The 20,274-nt window shown below is 34.1% G+C and overlaps 2 protein-coding genes across 6 annotated transcripts; both read left to right on the top strand.

The window, feature by feature from the left end:
• The first annotated feature begins 1,195 nt into the window (after positions 1-1,195).
• LOC111307817 (peptidyl-prolyl cis-trans isomerase FKBP62-like) lies at positions 1,196-5,299 on the top strand. Of its 3 annotated transcripts, none has more exons than XR_016331873.1 (13): positions 1,196-1,623; positions 1,727-1,813; positions 2,280-2,540; positions 2,635-2,709; positions 2,800-2,880; positions 2,956-3,150; positions 3,246-3,332; positions 3,483-3,658; positions 3,758-3,880; positions 3,973-4,119; positions 4,211-4,338; positions 4,461-4,523; positions 4,668-4,716. XR_016331873.1 is itself a non-coding variant. In XM_022906082.2 (13 exons), the coding sequence occupies exons 1-13, from the start codon at positions 1,431-1,433 to the stop codon at positions 5,163-5,165; spliced, it is 1,821 nt and encodes a 606-aa protein (XP_022761817.2). In that variant the 5' UTR covers positions 1,196-1,430; the 3' UTR covers positions 5,166-5,299. The 3 variants fall into 3 exon arrangements, 2 of the variants coding, with proteins under 2 accessions (XP_022761817.2, XP_089607490.1); XM_022906082.2 differs by lacking the exon at positions 4,461-4,523 and adding an exon at positions 5,055-5,299 and having other exon boundaries at positions 4,668-4,824; XM_089751364.1 differs by having other exon boundaries at positions 4,435-4,523; positions 4,668-4,805.
• A 1,044-nt stretch (positions 5,300-6,343) lies between these two features.
• Positions 6,344-20,273, top strand: LOC111307814 (putative UDP-N-acetylglucosamine--peptide N-acetylglucosaminyltransferase SEC). 3 transcript variants are annotated; one of them, XM_089751363.1, is made up of 30 exons: positions 6,344-6,738; positions 8,909-9,054; positions 9,386-9,484; positions 9,574-9,624; positions 11,324-11,440; positions 11,535-11,591; positions 11,697-11,722; positions 11,832-11,996; positions 12,287-12,406; positions 13,509-13,571; positions 13,662-13,740; positions 14,791-14,900; positions 14,997-15,050; positions 15,164-15,231; positions 15,329-15,431; positions 15,513-15,715; positions 15,798-15,894; positions 16,809-16,880; positions 16,991-17,067; positions 17,152-17,268; positions 17,333-17,417; positions 17,521-17,688; positions 17,931-18,041; positions 18,135-18,221; positions 18,317-18,444; positions 18,523-18,605; positions 18,730-18,835; positions 18,995-19,141; positions 19,658-19,778; positions 19,936-20,273. In XM_089751363.1, the coding sequence occupies exons 8-30, from the start codon at positions 11,994-11,996 to the stop codon at positions 20,047-20,049; spliced, it is 2,316 nt and encodes a 771-aa protein (XP_089607489.1). In that variant the 5' UTR covers positions 6,344-6,738; positions 8,909-9,054; positions 9,386-9,484; positions 9,574-9,624; positions 11,324-11,440; positions 11,535-11,591; positions 11,697-11,722; positions 11,832-11,993; the 3' UTR covers positions 20,050-20,273. The 3 variants fall into 3 exon arrangements, with proteins under 3 accessions (XP_089607489.1, XP_022761808.2, XP_089607488.1); XM_022906073.2 differs by lacking the exons at positions 11,697-11,722; positions 11,832-11,996; XM_089751362.1 differs by lacking the exons at positions 11,697-11,722; positions 11,832-11,996 and having other exon boundaries at positions 9,309-9,484.
• The last annotated feature ends 1 nt before the right edge of the window (position 20,274 follows it).

Below are 20,274 nucleotides of genomic sequence, written 5' to 3'. Positions count from 1 at the left end.
TGAAACAATTTTTTTTGGTTTTTTTTAAGAAAGAAGCTAAGACTTAAGAAGAATTAAAAAAGAAAAATTTGTAAGCAAAAATTTAAATGCATGAGAATTTGTATTTTTTGAAAATAAAATTTTAAATGCATTAAAATGTGAAGATATTTATTTTTCAAAATATAATTAAGTCAAACAAAATTTGAGATATTCTTTAAAAAATCATGTTTATTTAAGCAAAAATAAACTATCTAACATAGCATCAATGAAGTTACAAAATGATTCATAAAAAAAGGTTCATTTATTGTAACCATTGTTATTGAATGGTTGGAATAGTTGTTTAAGTTTAATAAATTTTGTTCCTTTTTTTTCATTTAAATATATCTACAAATCTACATTTAATTAAAATTAAACATAATATTATAATTTAAAATGAAATTTAAATGAAAAATTGGTTCGAATCATCTTTGATACAATTCGATTTAATTAAATTATTAATATAAATATAATTTAAGAACTCAAATAATCAAATAAAAAATTTTACGAATAAAATTATGATTTATTTAGATGAATAATTAAATTAATTTTAATAAAATAAAAAATAATAATAAAAAAAATTAGGTATTATAACAATAAAATCAAAATTAATAATCAAAATATGTATATAAATGTAAATATAATAATAATAAGATTCGGCTAGGTTACCAAAAATAATTATTATGTTTATACTAAGATAATTAACTGTTCTAAACAAAGTAAAACGCTACTCTGGATGCAATTATTGGCTAGATTCTAGATTTGGCAAGTGCCTAGACCTGTCCAGTGTCCACAAGATCCGCCAGACCCATGGGCCTTCTGAACATGGATTTTTAAGTTTGATTTTGTTTCAATCCAATCCAATGATCTATCTTTAAATATTTAATGATGTGATTTTATTTTTACTATTATTTTTTATTATTTAGTCTTAATTAGTAGTGTTTATGAGTTTAGTCGAACCAAACTTGAACAATTTAGGTTCCGGTCCAAGCTTGACATAGTAATTTGTTTTATTTTTTGATTTTATTAAAATTTTAAAAATTTAAAAGTAAATTTTAATAAAATATAATAATATCTTGAGGATCTTAAATTTCATGTTAAGGCCAAGCCCAATTCAAAACGGGTAATCTGACCCGTGAAGTCACCAGTAAAGGGGAAAAGAAAAAGAAATGCTCAAAATAGGAAATCCGAAGATCTCAAACACAATGGCAAACGCTCATTTTCTTATGAAAGGACGGAGAATTCTGGAACTATCTTTAGTCTGTTAGCTATTGGAACTCTCTAGAGTCTCAAAGTCCGCTTTCAATTCCCATACACCCAAATCGCTTTGTATCAATCGATCTTCAAGCATTTGCCAGTGTTGTCTTCTCAGAAATCCTCAAAATCTCAAAATTTCCTCTCTCGCTAAAACCTTAATGGAAGACGACTTTGAGTTCCCAACAGCAAGCGACATGAAAGAAGACGAGATGGACATTCCAGAGGAAGACCCAGTTAGCCTGATCCTCAAAGTTGGTGACGAGAAAGAGATTGGGAAAAATGGTTTGAAGAAGAAGCTGGTTAAGGAAGGCGAAGGATGGGAAACTCCCTCCAATGGTGATGAAGTTGAAGGTAATGGGTCTTCTTCTCCTTCTTCAATGATTTGTTCATTCTTTTGTTCATTTTTTCTGGGTCATTTTGAGTTGATGGGTTTGTTGGTTTTGATTTATTGCAGTGCATTATACTGGAACTTTGCTTGATGGAACCAAGTTTGATTCCAGCCGTGATAGGGGGACTCCTTTTAAATTCAAGCTTGGCCTAGGTAAATAATTCTATTTATTTTATTTTCTTTCAGTTAAATGCACCTTCAGCTTCATTTTCTAAGGTTGTGGCCTCTTATTGCCCTTTTGATGAATTTTTTTAATCATGAAATCTAAGTTGGATGATATGTAGTATACTTCATAAATACTTGTTTTCTAGTAAATTTGCTGGCATAAATTGTATTTTTCCAATGAAATCTGTCTGAAGATGTGTATGCATTTAGATATGCTCCGACTTTTAAGATGTTTCCTGTGTCTTAACACTTGAAGGTTGTGTTTGATTGAAACCTTGTAAAATAAATTACTGTCTGCTGCGGATGCGTTTCCTTGATGTATTGATAGGTTGTTAATCCAAAAAAAAAAGAAGTGAGATTTCAACGGACATTTTAGTTTATTTTGGCTGTGGAGTATCTAATCCGTAACCGCATGTACTGGATATGCTCACTTGTTTCTCTCCTTAATTATCAGGACAAGTAATCAAGGGCTGGGATGAGGGTATCAAAACAATGAAGAAGGGTGAAAATGCCATTTTCACAATTCCACCTGAGTTGGCGTATGGTGAATCTGGATCACCACCAACTATTCCTCCTAATGCAACACTTCAATTTGATGTGGAATTGCTTTCTTGGACTAGTGTCAAAGACATATGCAAAGATGGAGGAATCTTAAAGAAAATACTTGTTGAAGGGGAGAAATGGGAGAATCCGAAAGATTTGGATGAAGTATTTGGTATATTATAAGTTCATTTCTTCTTGCTGCTTAAATTATTCACAATTTTATGTGATCCTGTGCTTACAGCGGTTTTCATATGTATTCATTACAGTTAAGTATGAAGCTTGTTTGGAAGATGGTACACTGATATCAAAATCTGATGGGGTGGAGTTCACTGTAGGAGATGGTTAGTGTGATTCATCTTTGTTATATGTTCTCACTTATCTTGAATGAACTCTGCAAGCTTAAATATGACGTTGAAATTTGTATCATGCAGGCTACTTCTGCCCTTCTTTGGCAAAGGCTGTAAAAACAATGAAGAAAGGGGAGAAAGTCCTATTGACAGTGAAGCCACAGTGTAAGTTAAATTCCTTTATGCTTTTATTGGTTTATGGCATGCTCTGAAATCTAACTGACACCTTTTTGCATATAGATGCATTTGGTGAGGATGGTAGGCCGGCAGTGGGCAGTGAAGGTCCTGTTCCCCCAAATGCTACCCTCCATATCACTCTTGAGTTGGTTTCTTGGAAGAGCGTTTCTGATGTCACAAAGGACAAGAAAGTCTTGAAGAAGATTTTGAAGGAGGGAGAGGGTTATGACCGTCCAAATGATGGAGCAGTGGTTCAAGGTAAGATGGCTTGGGATTTTACATTTCATTATAATCTGCAATTGTTTGAATGGTTTCTCAATGTATTCGTAACTCTTATTTGTACTCTTTGCTAGTGAAATTAATTGGGAAGCTGGAGGATGGGAAGATCTTTGTGAAGAAGGGTCATGATGAAGAGCCCTTTGAGTTCAAAATTGATGAAGGTAATAATAGTTATGCCATATTTATTTGGTTCTTTCTGGATATGTTTTCTTAGCTTGCCCTCTCTGTAAGATCTCATGACATAGGCGTATTTAGTTTCATACTTGGTGTTCACGTGAAGTTGTTTTTAATATGGATGACACTTGTGACAGAACAAGTAATTGATGGTCTTGATAAAGCTGTGAAGACCATGAAGAAAGGAGAACATGCACTTATCACTATTCAGCCAGAATATGCATTTGGTTCATCTGAATCACAACAGGAGTTGGCTATTGTTCCTGCAAACTTAACTGTGTATTATGAGGTTGAGATGGTCTTGTTTGTGAAGGTTAGTGTATATATTCTCCTTTTTCCTCTGTCGAACGCTTTTCAGTTGCATATTGGATTTGTGCTGACCACAATTTATTAAGTTAATGATTGATTACAGGAGAAAGAATCTTGGGACATGAAAACAGAGGAAAAGATTGAAGCTGCTGGGAAGAAGAAAGAGGAAGGGAATGCATTATTCAAGGCTGGTAAATATGAGAGAGCATCTAAAAGATATGAGAAGGTAAAGTTGTGCACATGACTTTGTCATTTACACAATTCTTGAGACTGTTTTTACTTGTGATTTGACTATTTGACAACAATTCCTTTATGCAGGCTGTTAAGTTCATAGAGTACGACTCTTCTTTCAGTGATGAGGAGAAGCAGCAAACTAAGTTGTTAAAAGTAACTTGCAATCTCAACAATGCAGCTTGCAAATTGAAACTCAAAGATTACAAGGAGGCTGAGAAGCTGTGTACTAAGGTTGTAGCGTTAATGGCATATAGAGCTTGTCTTGATTAGATGTAAATGTTGATTCACTTTTGCTAACAGTTAGGCATGTGTGATTTTATAGGTATTGGAACTTGATAATAGGAATGTGAAAGCCTTATATAGGAGGGCGCAAGCATATATTCAACTTGTTGATTTGGATTTGGCTGAGGTGGATATCAAAAAGGCCATGGAGATTGACCCTGATAACAGGTATTTCTTTGGCTATATCTAAATATGGTTGCTTTTGTGATTTATTTTTACTATAGTCGGTACATCCTAACTTCTATTTACGTCTGGGCTCAATAGAGACGTATCTTGTTCACATGTTCTAGGTGAATATGCTGCAGTTGGGAAGTAGTGGCAACTTGTTTTATACTGTCAGAGTTTGAATAAAGGTTACAAATAAGGACTAGAAAACTAAAGTGGAAAGTTCATGTGGGATAAGAAATCCAGTTGCAGCATCTTTGGCATCATACTTCCATTAATAATCCAATTGTTGTGATTGCAATGGAGTTAATTTATGTTTTTGTTGACACCAGGGATGTGAAAATGGAGTACCGAGTCCTAAAGGAGAAAATCAGGGAGTACAACAAGAAGGATGCACAATTTTATGGCAACATATTTGCAAAGATGAACAAGTTAGAGCAATCCAAGGCTGCAAAACAGGAGCGGGCACCCATGGCCATTGATAGCAAGGCATGATAGCATTTGCCCCAAATCCCCCTTTCTTCTCCTCCATCCCTCCTAACTTGTTCCATCTCAATGTTATAGAAGAGTGAAGTTGGAGTGTGTTTCTTCTAAAATATATTACCATAGAATAATAGAAGGTTCGAATAGTGCTAATCACTTAGTGTAAAGGGTCATGTATGATGTTGTTCTTCTAATGCATCTAATAAAGAAATCTTGTCTCTTTGGACTCTAAGCAGGTTTGCAGATTGCTGGTTATTCTGGTTTGCCTCTTTCTGATACTGTCCATGATCACTATCTTAATTTGGCAAAAATGGTCAGATCCCCTTGCCGATCAAGTGGTTATGTGATGTTCAAAGTTTGTGATTAAATGCATTTTGTATTTGCAGCTGAAAATAACCAGATCAACTATCTTAACAACTTTGTATGAAGATGTTCAATTTAAAAGTTTGCATTTTATTAGGGTTTTGGATTTATCTATAAATGCTTGTGTTATTCTACTTTCATTTCAGCTTTTGGATGTTGAATATTTAAAGACATTGAGATTTTCTCCTTAGGTTTGGTTTTCTTTCTAAATTCTTCTGTTTCTCCCCAATTTCCTCTATTCCTAAATAATTGTTCTTGTTTATTTCCGAGTTTCTCGCTGTGCTTCTATATTCAGTATCTTCTCCCTGCTTGTCCTACTTCACAACCCTCAGTATTTCGCTGAATAATGTTCTCTTATCATCGCCTTATTGCTTCCTCTAGCCACACGTGCAACTCTATCAGCGTTGCCATTTGCTACATCGCCTTCGTTGCCGACAATGAGAGGACCTGGTCATACAATTAGAAAATTTACCGAAAGCAATATTTTTTGAAGTTTTTATGACATTGATAAAAATAAAATTTTTTTTATTTGTAGCATATTTATATGAATTGAACATATAACTATATAAATATTAGAATTATCAAATTTACAATTAATGATAACGTGTCATATGGCTTCACACCTTGAGTGTAAAATCCCTAGCTTGAGGATACGGAGTCAAGATCTCTCTGACATTGGGTACCGTGAGAGAGTGTTTTGTAGAAATTGCAGCAGCCTTGCGTGAGTAGGGGTTAGGCTTTTTTCTAAAAGCGAGTTAAAATATATTCTTTTTGTTAAAAAAAAAATTGTAACTATGTAATTTTTCATGATTTTTTTTTTTTAATTTTGATCTCGTTTTATTTAAATCTATTATCGATAAAAATGTAAAAAATATTATATTAAAAATTTTAATTCATTAAAATATTTAAAATAATAAATAAAATTTGAACCAAAGTAGTAGCTTAAAAAGAACATTGGGCGGATTTGGATATGTCCGGCGCGATACAAGTCTCTAATGGAGTGGACCCTTTGCCCGACAGATTTTTCAACCCTTCACACGCATTTACATTCCCGTTTACGATATTTCGACACGTGTCCTTACAAAACGCGTGTGCTTTTACCCAAAAAAACTGGACAGCGACAATTCAACTTTAAATCCCCTAAGGTATCTACTATTTCTACGTTCATGAAATGGCTTCTTGACGTTTTACGGTCTGACCAATCGCTTTTGTTAACAGAAGCAAAGAGAGATAAAAGCGGGGGTTTCTCCCAGGGTTTTCCCGAGAAAATAAAAAATAAAAATTTTTCCTCCGTCATTCTTTACCATTCCTAGAAAAAATAGGTTTTCTTGAGATCCAAGCAGGAAAAAATGCTCTCCGTGCAGACTGATCCTCGGTTGCAACAGTACCATCATAACCAACAGCTTCAACAACAACAGCAACAGGTTCAATTGGTTCCATACAACGATGTCTCACTGAGTCTACCCTCGAATTTTGGAGGCGCCGTTGCTGTTGCTGCTTCTTCTTCTTCTGTTTTGTCTAATTTTCCGCTCTCTCAGGGTTTAGATTCCCATGAAGGTTTGTTTTATATTTTTCAATTTTTTCATGCCTTTAATTTTGGAATTTGTTAATTGTTTTTCAGCTCTAGGGTTTGACTGCGCTTGTAGATTTAAATAAAAAGCTAGACTGATATATTTACATAATTGTGACTTTGCTAAATTGTCCCTTAAAAGAAGCTTCTGGAAGAAGAAAAAATAATTTTGTCAAGCCAGAGTGTTAAGCTTAGGGATTTCGAGTGTATTCTCCGGTTTTAGGCGTTTTATTTTTACCTAATTTTAAGTCTTTTGACTTTTGAAAGGAAAACATGTATTTGGAGATAAAAAAATAATAGTAGTAATAATTGTTGTAACTTGTAACTTTAAAATTTGAGAATCGGAAAATTAAAATTTTAGATGTTATGGGTCTTAATTAGTCTGCTTTTCCTTGAAAATTATTTAATTCTATGATTGGTGAACAGTCATCTATCATTCAGATATATGTACGTAGATATTTAACTTTGTTTAAGTTCTGTTATAGCAATTGTTGAAGAATCCACTTACGGCTGGTATGGTCTTTTGAAATTAGAAATTTGTAAGACCTAATCTTGAAATTACCTCCTGAGTTAAACATGCAGTCTACTACTGCTGAAAAAATGTCAATTTAAATGGGTTGCATATATATTCAGCTATTGTTGTCAAGGATTGTGCTTAGGTGCTAAGGCCAAGGTCGTTAATACTGTCCTGGGCAATGTTTCGGTTTTCTTTAAAAATGTGATATATGCCAGTACCAGTTATTTTGACATATTATTTTGGATTTTTCAGTTTAGTATAAATATATTTATAAATATACATGAACTTGTATATTATAATCCTATTAATAATTTACAAAATAAATATGCGATATCATCAAAAATCAAATAAATAAGTTTAAAAGTATAAGAAATAATATTATAAAATTTTCATTATATTTTTAAACATTCAATCTGATCATATGATGTTTAAATAAGTATTTTTTATGTAATATTAAGATAAAAATAAAGAGATGAAAAAAATTAACTTTAGTTTCATGATTGTTAAACTTTAGAAAGAGAGCATAATTGCTTTCTTGAAAGAAATTGAAATTCTTATGAATGTTTGTTTGAAAAAGTAAAGCATTAAAGAAAACTAGTTATGATAAAAAATAGAGAAACTCAACTTTTAAGAGTTATTTTATCAATTAATTTTATTTTTATTAGGTTAAAAATAATCAAACAACAAAAGACAAATTAAAAATTACAAAACATGTTTTACATTCACGTATCAGTTGAAATACGCCAATTCATTGAAACCAATGAAAACAATCGGTATTGCCTAGTATCAAATCCGGTATGAAAAATTATCTTTAAGTGTATCGTGTTTTGGTATAGTTGGAACGTACTGACTGGTATGACCGGTACCGGAACAAAATCAACAACTATGACTAAGGCACAGTGCAAATCATGTAGTGCGTTGACCCCTTCAGATGAGGCACTTTTTGTCAGGCACACACCATTTGTGGATAGATGCACTTTTTTTAAGGTAATGCCGACAGAAAGCGTGCCTGGCTTAAATTTACTTTTGGTTTCTTTAGGCTTAAATTTCTCTTATCAGCATTTATTTTAATTGTCAAACAAGGATAATAGTATATCTCTTTACAAGAATATGACATCGGGTAATATAGTCCATACACAATTTTTTCTTGGAGATTGAAGTGAAGGATGCATTGATCTTTGGTTGTTGATGACTTCTAGTTTATTTATGATATTGATCTTTGGAACACATTAAGAAATGGAATAAAGTGAATTCTTTAACGTTTAATTAACGAACTCATAAATTTTAAGCTTATTAAATACAATACATAGAAGCTTCTTTGCCTTCACTTTCATTATTAATTAGTATCTTTCCAAAATAAGTGCTGTACTTCACTTGGGAAAGTGTATTTTATTTGTACTTTGTGCCTTAAGCGATGGAAGGGTTCTAGTGCAGGGAGTGCACCTTGCCCTTTGACAAAATTGGATTATGCTTGAGTATGTCGCAACTGTGATCTTCATGTCTACCTGAAGACCTTGTTAATATTTCATACTTGTTTGTCTTTTCATTTTTCTTTACCGCCCATTTTTGGGTGAAGTGTAATTGACATAGAGGTCTTTATTTTGATAAATGCTGAAGGCATCTACTTTTGTGTGTTTTAGTTGATGATGACACGCTCATGGCACTTGCTCATCAAAAGTACAAGGCTGGAAACTACAAACATGCATTAGAACACAGCAGTGCTGTCTATGAGAGGAATCCACATCGTACTGATAATCTTCTTCTGCTGGGTGCAATTCATTATCAGGTTGTTTCATATGTTTTGCTTGATTATTGTCATATACCGTTTGTTTTTATCATCACAAAGTTTACTACTTCATAAGATTTATTGTCATTACTGGTTGATTCATTAAATTGTATTTTGCTGGTAATTTATGTAACTATTAACTCTATGCCCTTGTCCTTTCAAAAGAAAAAAAAAAAAAAAGAACTCTGCACCCTTGTTCTGAAATTTTCTGATGTTATTTCTTTATCACAAACGGTTTCCTTTTTAATTTCTAGATGAAATTGTAAATGCTTCATGTGGTTATGGAGGAGCTTTAAATGCCTCTGACAGTGGACACTTTGTTTGACCTCAGTTGCATAATTATGATCAATGCATTGCGAAGAACGAAGAAGCTCTTAGAATTGATCCACACTTTGCAGAGTGCTATGGAAATATGGCCAATGCTTGGAAGGTACCGTTCGAGTGCCTTTGGTTGTAGCTGCTTTTCGATTTGTTGTCCTTTGCAGGTGGTATATGCATTAATAATGTTTTCTGCTGCAGGAGAAAGGCAATATTGATACTGCAATCCGGTATTATTTGTTTGCTATTGAGGTTAGTATACAGTGGTTAATGTGTTTGTTTTGGTCCTCCCATCATGCATTCATTTTCTTTTTCTTATCTGAAGCATTCATGAAATAATAATTTAATATTAAAAATCTTATTTCTTTTTCTTATTTATTTTTATTTTAATGTTGGTGCTGTCTTTTGTTAGTTGCACTTTGGATTTATCCTTTCCTGAGCTTTGATAACAAAATAGTGTGGTAACTGGAATTTACCATATCGTGGTAAGAGAAACTAGTATGCTTTAGAACCTTAATATTATTATACCAGGAGCAAGAGAATATTTTAAACTTTCTTTGGGGATTTCATCATGGCAAAACAATCTATATACCAGTTCATGTATTTATTTGCATTTATGCATACATTTTGGAGATCCCTGGGGGAAGCGGGTGAATAGATACTTTTATTGATTTATTATGTGGCCCAGAGTTGCAAAATACCATTCTTTAGCTTGTGATGCTAGCTGGCTTGGGAGGCAATTCATCTGACTGCCTTTTTCATGCTGGGCATAAAATGAGACCAACTTGGGTAGCCTTTCTTGTGTCCAAGTTCAATTTTGGTCAGTGTTTTAAAAAATTTTTAGGCAATGATCTTTTGGTTTGGGGAACCAGGACAATCTCATCTTAAGTTTGCATACATATATGAAAGTTCATTTCAAATTTTTGGATGTGGATATAACTTTTAGAAGAATTGTTATTAAGATAGAGTTATGTTTCTAAGAAGTAATATCATTAAAACTATCAAATCAGAACTCAAATTTGGTTGTGGTATCTATAAAACATACATGCAAGCACTTATATTTTCTTTAGATTTTTGAGGAACAATTTGTGGTTGAACAATGGGACAAGCAGATGTTTGATTTTGGATTGTCATTATTTGTTTACATATAAATTTATGATTGTAATTTGAAATGCATGTCATTTACCCTGGGTTTTTTTTTTTTTTTTTTTTTTGGAGGGGGGGCGCGGAGCAACAGATTAAATATGTGCATTTACTTCCGAATTGTGCTTGCTTATTTTTGTATTTGTGGCTATAAGTCTATGATTGACTATGTGGTGCATGATGGAGTTTAGCTTTATCCTTTTTACTTTCAATCATGTACAAGATTTCTTTTCGGTCTATTTAATACTAAATGCTATTTAGGTTGCTTAATAAAATTGATAAATTTGTTAAACTAATGACCTACTAATATGAAGGTCACTTTCACTGGGACCAAAAAACAACTACTTCATATGATGAAAGAGCACCTTTAACTTCCAAAGAGGATAAGATTTTAAAATTACTGTAATGAGCTATTGGTGCACTGTTCTTCTCTTTTCATTGTTGGTCTGGTTGATAGAATAGGCACTTTGTGTTTTGATTTTTCTTATTTGAACTGGTAAAATTGTGTATGATTTGTAAGCTTTTACACATATATTTTTGATTAAATTTTGTTATTGGTTGAAAGCATGCTGTAATTTTAGTTGTCAGGTCATGGCAAACTTAATGCATCAAATGTTTCTGAACTTATCCTTTTGTTTCTAGCCCTAAAAATATCTTTAGAATAACTAAAGATCAGCAATCTCATGGGCCAAATGATCCATTGTTATGTTTTTTTTTTGTCTGTTAATCCTGACTGCATAATGATAATTTTTGCTATTCATTAGCTTCAGTGGGTTATTCACTTTCGGTTTGAATTTTGATTTTGAAGCTTCGACCAAATTTTGCTGATGCATGGTCAAATTTAGCTAGTGCGTACATGCGGAAAGGAAGGCTTAATGAGGCAGCCCAATGTTGCCGCCAGGCGCTTGCATTAAATCCCCGTTTGGTAAATCCTTATTTGTTTTTTCATTTTTCTCTTTCCACATTTATGGTTGGAAAGATTCTTTGAGATTGCTATGGAATTTTGCTTGTTTATGCAGGTTGATGCTCACAGTAACCTTGGCAATTTAATGAAAATTCAAGGTTTTGTGCAAGAGGTAAGGCAAAGCTCATATCATCTTTTTCCCTGTTATTGTTTGTTTGATGCTGTTTGTTTTATGGTGATCAAGCTGTTTATTGCCTGGCCTCTACTGCAAATGTAGGTTGATGTTCAGTGTTGGCTATCTGGGTAATAAACTAAATTATCTTCTGACTTAATCATGGTTGTTAAACTCTTCTGTTAATTTTATTTAGATGTCCTTATTGACCCGAGGAGAGTGAAGTCATGTCTTCTACAGAATTTTTTGTAGATGCCTGTTCATGTTGATTGGAATGCAGTGTTGTGCCATTTGCATCTTTTTCCAACTAAGTAATTCTCATCGAACTCCTGCACTGATTTGGATGCAAGTTCTTGCTACATGAAATTGGTCTCTTTTCCTTTCTTGGGACAGATTTAGATCATGGTATGATGCCATATACTGTTTTTTTGTTGATCATGGTGACTTAGGTCTGCCTGTGAAATATTGAGGTGTTTGGAACCCTAGCTGACATGAAGGAGACTTTAAAGTCCTTTTGATTTCCACCCTTTCGTGTTTATTTGTGTTAATCTGTTTATCATACTTTGTGCATACACTGTACTTTTGTTGTGTTGATGTTAACAAGCTAGGGTAGTGCCCTGCATGATATATGTTTGTTTGGTTCGTACTTTTTTGTTCCTTTTTTTTTTAAATTGTTTAATTAATTCTACTTATAGGCTTACAATTGCTATCTTGAGGCGCTCCGTATACAACCCAATTTTGCAATTGCATGGTCCAATCTTGCCGGGCTTTTCATGGAGGCTGGTGAACTTAACAGGGCACTTCAATACTATAAGGTTTGTTTTTCAATTTTCATATTTTAATGAACTGTGGGCTCAATCTTCAAGCCCGCAAACCATTCTAATAGAGCTTTTATACTTTCACCATGTTGGCTTGATATGTTATAGTGTCTATGCGGGGAAAAAATATCTTTAGGATAATGATTGGAACCATAACTTCATATTCTGGGCTTTAGAATAGATTTTGTACCAGAAACAAAAATATCAGCCCTTTTTTTTTTCCAGAATCAACTTTAAGTTACAGAACCAAGGTCAAATCTGGAAATAAGAGTTGTTATCATTGGCCTTTTGACTAGGATCTAGCATTTTTCCAGCTGTCTTGAAGGTTGGAACTGAATCCAGGTTCAAAAAACTAAGAGCTCAGATAGGGTATAAAAAAGAAAGCAAATTGTTTTTTAAGAACAATTAAGAGATGGAATAATCAGGATTGCAACAAAAGACAGCAGAGATAGACTTAACAAACTTGTGAGTAAAAAGAGATAAAATAAATACAGAGGAGGAAATCAAGTTTTCTTCTTTCTTCCTCTTCTTTTTTTAAAATTTTTTTGGTTGTATTCAAATTGCATCTATGTGTTAATGGTATTAATCACACAACTTTACTAGCTAGATAGTAATGTAACTTGTTAGTTCAAACTGAGGGCTACAGTTCTAATTTTTTGAACGTTGGAGATTGGTTATTCTCCAAAAATTATAGAGTTATCTATTTATAAGCATAAGAGATTTTATATATATATATATATATATATATATATATATATAATAGAAAGAATAGAAAATGACTCCAGAGTTAACCGTCCGATGTTTTTCCAAAAAACCAGCAAGTTGCCAAATGGTTGGTCTATAAATGTCAGATAAATAACTGAATAAAAACAACATGAATTAGGTACCACATTGCTCAATTTTTTGTTCAAGTGCCAAATGGAACATTGAGTCATAGGTCGACTACTAAAAAGTTTTTTGGATGTGCATGTATAAATGCAATTTGGATTGAAAGCTGTAGATTTTTTTTTTTTTTTTTTGGTTTCTATGTTGGATCTAATCCCTCTATTTGCTATTTGCTCTATTAACTGATTGTTTTTGTAATCTTTTTAATTTCCAGGAAGCAGTGAGACTTAAACCAACATTTTTTGATGCCTACCTAAACCTTGGAAATGTTTATAAGGTAAGCTATAATCTATTATGCATGTAAGGTAGGGTAGCTGCAATGCCAGGACAGGTATCTGTAGAAAACATATTCTTTTGCCTTTTCCAGGCTTTGGGAATGCCTCAAGAGGCTATTGTATGCTATCAGCGTGCTCTTCAGGTGCGACCGGATTATGCTATGGCCTATGGTGAGTTGTAATTTGTATTTATCAATGACTGTCCTTCACTATTGGATGTTAAGTTTACACTTGTATATTTTGCTGGCGCTCTAAACACATTGGTTTTTTAACTTTTGGTGATGAGATTTTAGTGCTTAATTGGTGGCCATTCTTTCATTGAATTTAAATGAAAGTATGAAATTACTAAAAATTCTAGGCACTGTAAAAAGTCTTTGTGGCAAGTAAATTCATCTGATTGAAGTTAACATCTTAAAGCGAGCATTATGTTGGACAGCTCTGTAGAGGTTTTCTTTAAGGCTTTAGAGATGGCCAATTTGTTATTTAGAGTTTGTCAGTGGTTGGAGTTTAATGTTTGAATTAGCATAATGAAAGATCAAGGTTTGGGCTGAACTGAATGTAGAAAATCAAATCATGAGTCTGTCTTGGGAGTTATATCTAGCAACTGGTTAATGTTGGAATTTGCTTTATTTAGGTCTGTTATAGGGGAACAATTGGCTTTGTTTACAGATTAAAATAGTGCTAAAACTTAGGGAATTGTAAAAGAGACTTAGATTTTCCATATAGATCATGTGTATGGTTGATTGCATGACACAAATCTCTGGCACCTAATATTTTGGAAAGCTAACTATAAAAATGCCCTTTAATTGGTTGAAGGATTAGGGTGCTCGAATAAGGAAATTGTGGCACTTGGGACATTTAATACCAAAAATTTGTTGACTACAGTTAATCTTTGTCAAAATGGAAACTACCAAAGGAGTGTTAACTCCTAAAACCTGACTAATATATAAGTAAAATTGAACCTCTCCTTTCAATTATTAAATTAACAATTTTCATCGATAAAGTGCCAATTCAAGCTCCTTACTATGTTTATTGTAATTTTTCTTTTGGCTAACATGTCTCTTACTCATAATTGAGTAGTTGCAAATTAAGTCCTGCATATTAAAACTGGCTTTGGCATGTCTTCTAAATAAAGACTTGAGAAGTTGCTGTAGTGTGTGTCATTACGCAATGTGCTCTGACTTATCACTAATGATGTTTTGCAATCATACCATTCTGCAGGCAATTTGGCTAGTATTTATTATGAACAACGGAACCTGGATATGGCAATTCTCAATTACAGGAGAGCAATTGCTTTTGACTCGGGATTCTTGGAGGCATATAACAATTTGGTTGGTTCAATTATATCTTTCAATTGGTTGCTCATTTAGTACTTACTAATTCTTTCTGATTCCTGATGTCACTCTTTCTTTACATGTTAACATCAGGGCAATGCTTTGAAAGATGCTGGAAGAGTTGATGAAGCAATTCAATGCTATAGGGTAGGCTTGTTTTATCTATCCTGTTCTGCTATCCTTGTTTTCTTTTTTTTTTTGTTTTCTTCATCATGCCTTTCCACATTTCATTCTGATTGTTTCTCTGTTGTATTATGAAGCAATGTCTTGCCCTGCAACCTAGCCATCCTCAGGCACTTACAAACCTTGGGAATATATATATGGAATGGTTTGTACTGCACTGATTATGCGTTTGTTGAACCATTCTGGTTGATTGGAGGAGTGTTGGTAGTATTCCATCATGAGCTAATAATTCTTTTTTGTAGGAATATGTTGAGTTCTGCTGCTTCATGCTACAAGGCAACTTTATCTGTAACAACAGGACTTTCTGCTCCTTTCAACAATTTAGCTATCATTTACAAACAGCAGGTAGGTGTATCTTCTCTTTCTCACACTCATTTTTATATACAATACTGATGCAGGGTTATTTTTTTAACTCTTCTTTTACAGGGTAATCTTTCAGACGCTATATCTTGTTACAATGAAGTTCTCAGAATTGATCCTATGGCTGCTGATGCACTTGTTAACCGGGGGAATACATATAAAGAGAGTGGAAGAGTAAATGAAGCCATTCAAGACTACATACGAGCCATTAACATTAGACCTGCTATGGCAGAAGCTCATGCAAATTTGGCTTCTGCTTACAAGGACAGGTATGTGATACATAGATGGAGCTATTTTCTCCTCTATGGGATTCAACTTGTGTCAATGTGCTGTGCTTTCAACATTTTGCAGTGGACATGTTGAGGCTGCAATAAAAAGCTACAAGCAAGCACTGGTTCTTCGCCCTGATTTTCCAGAAGCAACCTGTAACCTTCTGCACACATTACAGGTATAGACCACCAACATGGAATGAAATTAGGACTGCAACGGCAGTTTAAGTGTAGGTTGATTTTTGGCTTCTTAAAGGTAGATAAGATCCAGACCTTCAGTCACTTGTCCAGAAGTTAGAGATTGATACTAATGCCTTATTCCCTAATGGCATGATCCTGCCTAGATTAATCTTTCAAATCTAGCTTACCTAATGTAGTCACTGAAATGTAGGTACAACTAATTTACTTGATTTTTTCTTCAAAAGATCTTTAGATTAAGTAGGGATCTTAGGTTTGAGTCAATGTTCTTTTTTCTTCAAAAAATCTTGCCTCTTGGCTGAAACTTTTCCTTGCCTTTCATGAAGCATCTGAATCAAAGAAATTATATGCTAAGAAGAATTGACAAGTTTTGCAGATGGTCGTCTTCTATATGATCTCATGTATCAGTGATAGTGATAACTTAAGTGCATGTTTTAACAAATTGGGAAGATCTACTAGGCCCTTGTTTGGGAATCAGCAGATAATCTATTGAGCATGCTTAGCTATATGTTTTGTTGATTAGCAAGTATTTCCTTCTGCCGCCCAAGTTTTTCTCTCCCAAGTCTTTAAGTAATAATTTAGTCTTGTTTTAAAATTGCTGTGGAAAATGGTGGGTAATAAATCCTAGTTCATGATCAAAATACTTTCTTTCTATTGTGTTGCTTTCTTTTGTCTGTTGGTATTTGGTTAAATGATACCTGGATACTGTGAAATGACAAAAAGAAAACAGTGATGTGCACTTTTATCTGTTTCTTGGTTATATACAAAATAGATTAAAGGTTTGACAGTCCGTATTTTTCACTGTAGATTTATATCATATTAGTTGCCTTGGCCAACTCAGTTGCTATTTTTTTTGTTTGTTTGCAATTAATAAATATGATATTCCCTTGGGCAGTGTGTTTGTTACTGGGAGGATCGGGAGAATAAATTTATTGAAGTTGAAGGCATACTCAGGAGACAGATTAAGGTTCATACATGATCTGCTATAAGCTCTACTCCTTTTTCTTTGGCTTTGATGTCTTACTTTGAATTCCCTTCCTAGTTGAGTAGTATTGACAGTTTTCTTTTACCCTTCAGATGTCAGTTATTCCTAGTGTACAGCCTTTCCATGCAATAGCCTATCCTATTGATCCAATGCTTGCACTAGAAATCAGGCAAGTTGGATGATGTTTTTGGATGTAATTGCAATATTAAACTTGCAAATTTGGTTTCTGATTGATTTCTATCTTTGTTGACAGCTGTAAATATGCGGCACACTGCTCCGTTATTGCATCCCGTTATTCCCTTCCTCCTTTAAATTATCCTGCACCCTTCCCTGTGAAGGGTGAGATAGGGAATGGACGCCTTAGGGTGGGGTATGTTTTGAGCTCTCTCTCTCCCTTTTTTTCATTTCCTTTAACAGGCATTATGTCTTTTCAGATATGTGAGTAGTGATTTTGGCAACCATCCCCTATCTCATCTCATGGGCTCAGTGTTTGGCATGCATAACAGAGAAAATGTTGAGGTTTGAAAAATGATCTCCTCACATATGACCCTAATTATTTGATTTGCCTTTTCAAATATTTTCTATCTTTTTGTCATTACATGCTGGAACTAAGTGTTTGCAGGTATTTTGCTATGCATTGAGTCCAAATGATGGGACAGAATGGAGGTTGCGTATCCAGTCTGAAGCAGAGCACTTCATAGATGTATCATCCATGTCATCTGACACGATTGTAAAGATGATAAATGAGGATAAAATACAAATCCTTGTCAATCTTAATGGGTATACTAAGGTATCAACTTTTGCTATATGGTAATTCAATTGAAACTAGTGAAAAATATGGAGAGAAGAAATAAAATCTCTAATATTTCTTTGCTCTTATTTGGTTCCACTTGATGTGGTGGATGAATGCCTATGTGAATCAAATTTATATGAAGATACTGTTCTACCTCTTGTAAATGCTTCTTGTCATTTTTGTTCTGGTTTTATTAGGATTTTTTTTTTATTTGTTTAATTTCAAATCTGATATTGCAGGGGGCAAGGAATGAGATATTTGCAATGCAACCTGCTCCTATTCAGATTTCTTACATGGGATTTCCTGGGACTACTGGTGCATCGTATATACACTATTTGGTCACCGATGAGGTTAGAGAACCATAGTCCATAGGTCATTCATTGGATTTTACTTCCAAGTTTATCCTATTGTGTTTTATACGTCATTTGCTCTTCGTATTGCAGTTCGTTTCACCTCTTCGTTTTTCTCATATCTACTCTGAGAAGCTTGTACACCTGCCTCATTGTTACTTTGTAAATGATTATAAGCAGGTTAGAATTGGTTCCTGGTCTCTGTGATGTTCTTAGTATAATGTTTTTGTCTGGATTCTCTAAATTTTCTTCTTTGCATTTGCATTTATCACTAGAAAAATCTTGATGTCTTGGATCCAAACTGCCTGCCAAAGAGATCTGATTATGGACTACCTGAGGACAAATTTATCTTGGCATGTTTCAATCAGCTGTACAAGATGGATCCCGATATTTTCACCACATGGTATATTTGCGTGAATTTGTATCCTGTTTTACTACTTGTTTTATCTATGTACTTAAATCTACTTGCAATCAAACTCAGGTGCAATATTCTTAAGCGTGTTCCAAATAGTGCCCTTTGGCTGCTTAGATTCCCAGCTGCAGGCGAGATGAGGCTCCGAACATGTAAGTGTTCTAGCATCGCAGTATCTATATTCTGTGCATTTTATCTCTTTTGAACCGTGAAATATGCCTCGAATTATTATTGACCATTAGTATTAAAAAAATAACTGGTTTTGGTGTGATTCAGATGCAACTCAGCAGGGAGTGCTGTCGGATCAGATTATTTTTACAGATGTTGCCATGAAAAGTGAACATATAAGACGCAGTGCCTTGGCTGATCTCTTCCTGGATACGTAAATATTTAAATAAATACTAGAACCTCGTTCTTTTTCCCTCAAACTTGAGAGATCAGTAGATTCAGATTTCCTCTTAAACTTTGATTTGGTTAGGCACAGTAAAATTTATTGCTTACATTTCATTGTACTGATACTCTTTTATTTGTTTTTGAATAGACCATTATGCAATGCACACACAACAGGGACCGATGTTCTATGGGCTGGTCTTCCAATGGTGACCCTTCCACTTGAAAAGATGGCAACTAGAGTTGCTGGTTCATTGTGTCTGGCTACTGGTGTTGGGGAGGAGATGATTGTCAGCAGGTATGACTGATGATCTAATTGAGGAAACAGTAGGGCTAACTGAAAAGGTTTTACTTTGTTATTATTGATTTATCTCCCTCGCTTTCTTTGTGGAAGATAGTGGAGGGTTTCTTACTTTATCTTCATAGCCAACACCCCCCCCCCCCCCCAGCAAACACGCCTACAATAATGGAAAGTCTTTCAATATTGATAAAAGCTGACGGGAGTGCATGGTTTACCTGCCTTGCCAATAATTTCTTCTTTTCAGGCTAGAATACAACATGGTTGACCAGTAGCATGAATCTTAGCACACTGTCATTTTATGGTCATTAAATGAATGGGATGCCGATAAAAATAAAAATAAAGTGGATCGAAAGCAAGGAAGCATTTTTTTGGCTTTGCACCAACAGCATTCTCTAGTCCATATGCTTGTTTGTCTGAGTTGAGAAGCATTTCACGCTATTGCCTTTTCCTTTCTTCTTTTTCTTGCTGATGATGGTTCTTTTTCTGTTTCAAATTTTACCAAAATATTCAAAGTCTGAAAGAATATGAAGAGAAGGCTGTGTCACTTGCTCTAAATCGTACGAAGCTCCAAGATCTTTCTGATAAACTCAAAGCAGCCCGAATGGCTTGCCCTCTTTTTGACACGGCACGCTGGGTGAGTATTTGTTTTTGCTTATTTGCTACAAAGATCTTTCTATTTTTCATGCCATCTAAAGCTTGCCTCAACAAACTTTGGATCTGTATTCCTACTTATCATGTAACAGTTAATTCATCAGTGCTAACAAGATTTAACTTTTATTTCATAAATTCAGGTGAGGAACCTTGAACGGGCGTATTTTAAGATGTGGAATCTGTACTGCTCAGGTCAGCAACCTCAACCCTTTAGAGTAACAGAGAATAACCAAGAATTTCCCTATGATAGATAGGCATCAATGCAGCTAAAGACGGCTTTGTAGATAAAAATGCTAAGAGCATTTGGGTAAATTGATATTATGATAGGCTAAAAAGGTACGTTCTCCAGATGTTAGGACTTATATTGTTCATCCAGACAGTTACTCGCTGTGGATACTCCTAACTTTTCAGTGATTAAGATACCTAGTTTATTGTTCATATGTTAAAATATGAATGTGGTTATGCTACTTGTCTTCTAC

The sequence above is a fragment of the Durio zibethinus genome, chromosome 22 (assembly GCF_047325235.1).
Source record: "Durio zibethinus cultivar Kanyao isolate XHJ-2024 chromosome 22, ASM4732523v1, whole genome shotgun sequence".
Classification (NCBI taxonomy): domain Eukaryota; kingdom Viridiplantae; phylum Streptophyta; class Magnoliopsida; order Malvales; family Malvaceae; genus Durio; species Durio zibethinus.
This window is presented reverse-complemented; position numbering and strand designations above follow the sequence as displayed.

Excerpts from the sequence above, each read along its gene's own strand:
- LOC111307814 (XM_022906073.2), top strand. The coding sequence starts at position 6,531 with ATGCTCTCCGTGCAGACTGATCCTCGGTTGCAACAGTACCATCATAAC. Across the intron at positions 9,625-11,323 it reads ATTATTTGTTTGCTATTGAG|CTTCGACCAAATTTTGCTGA; the intron begins GTTAGTATACAG and ends TTGATTTTGAAG. Across the intron at positions 18,042-18,134 it reads ACTATTTGGTCACCGATGAG|TTCGTTTCACCTCTTCGTTT; the intron begins GTTAGAGAACCA and ends TTCGTATTGCAG.
- LOC111307817 (XM_022906082.2), top strand. The coding sequence starts at position 1,431 with ATGGAAGACGACTTTGAGTTCCCAACAGCAAGCGACATGAAAGAAGAC. Across the intron at positions 2,881-2,955 it reads ATTGACAGTGAAGCCACAGT|ATGCATTTGGTGAGGATGGT; the intron begins GTAAGTTAAATT and ends TTTTGCATATAG. Across the intron at positions 3,151-3,245 it reads TGATGGAGCAGTGGTTCAAG|TGAAATTAATTGGGAAGCTG; the intron begins GTAAGATGGCTT and ends ACTCTTTGCTAG.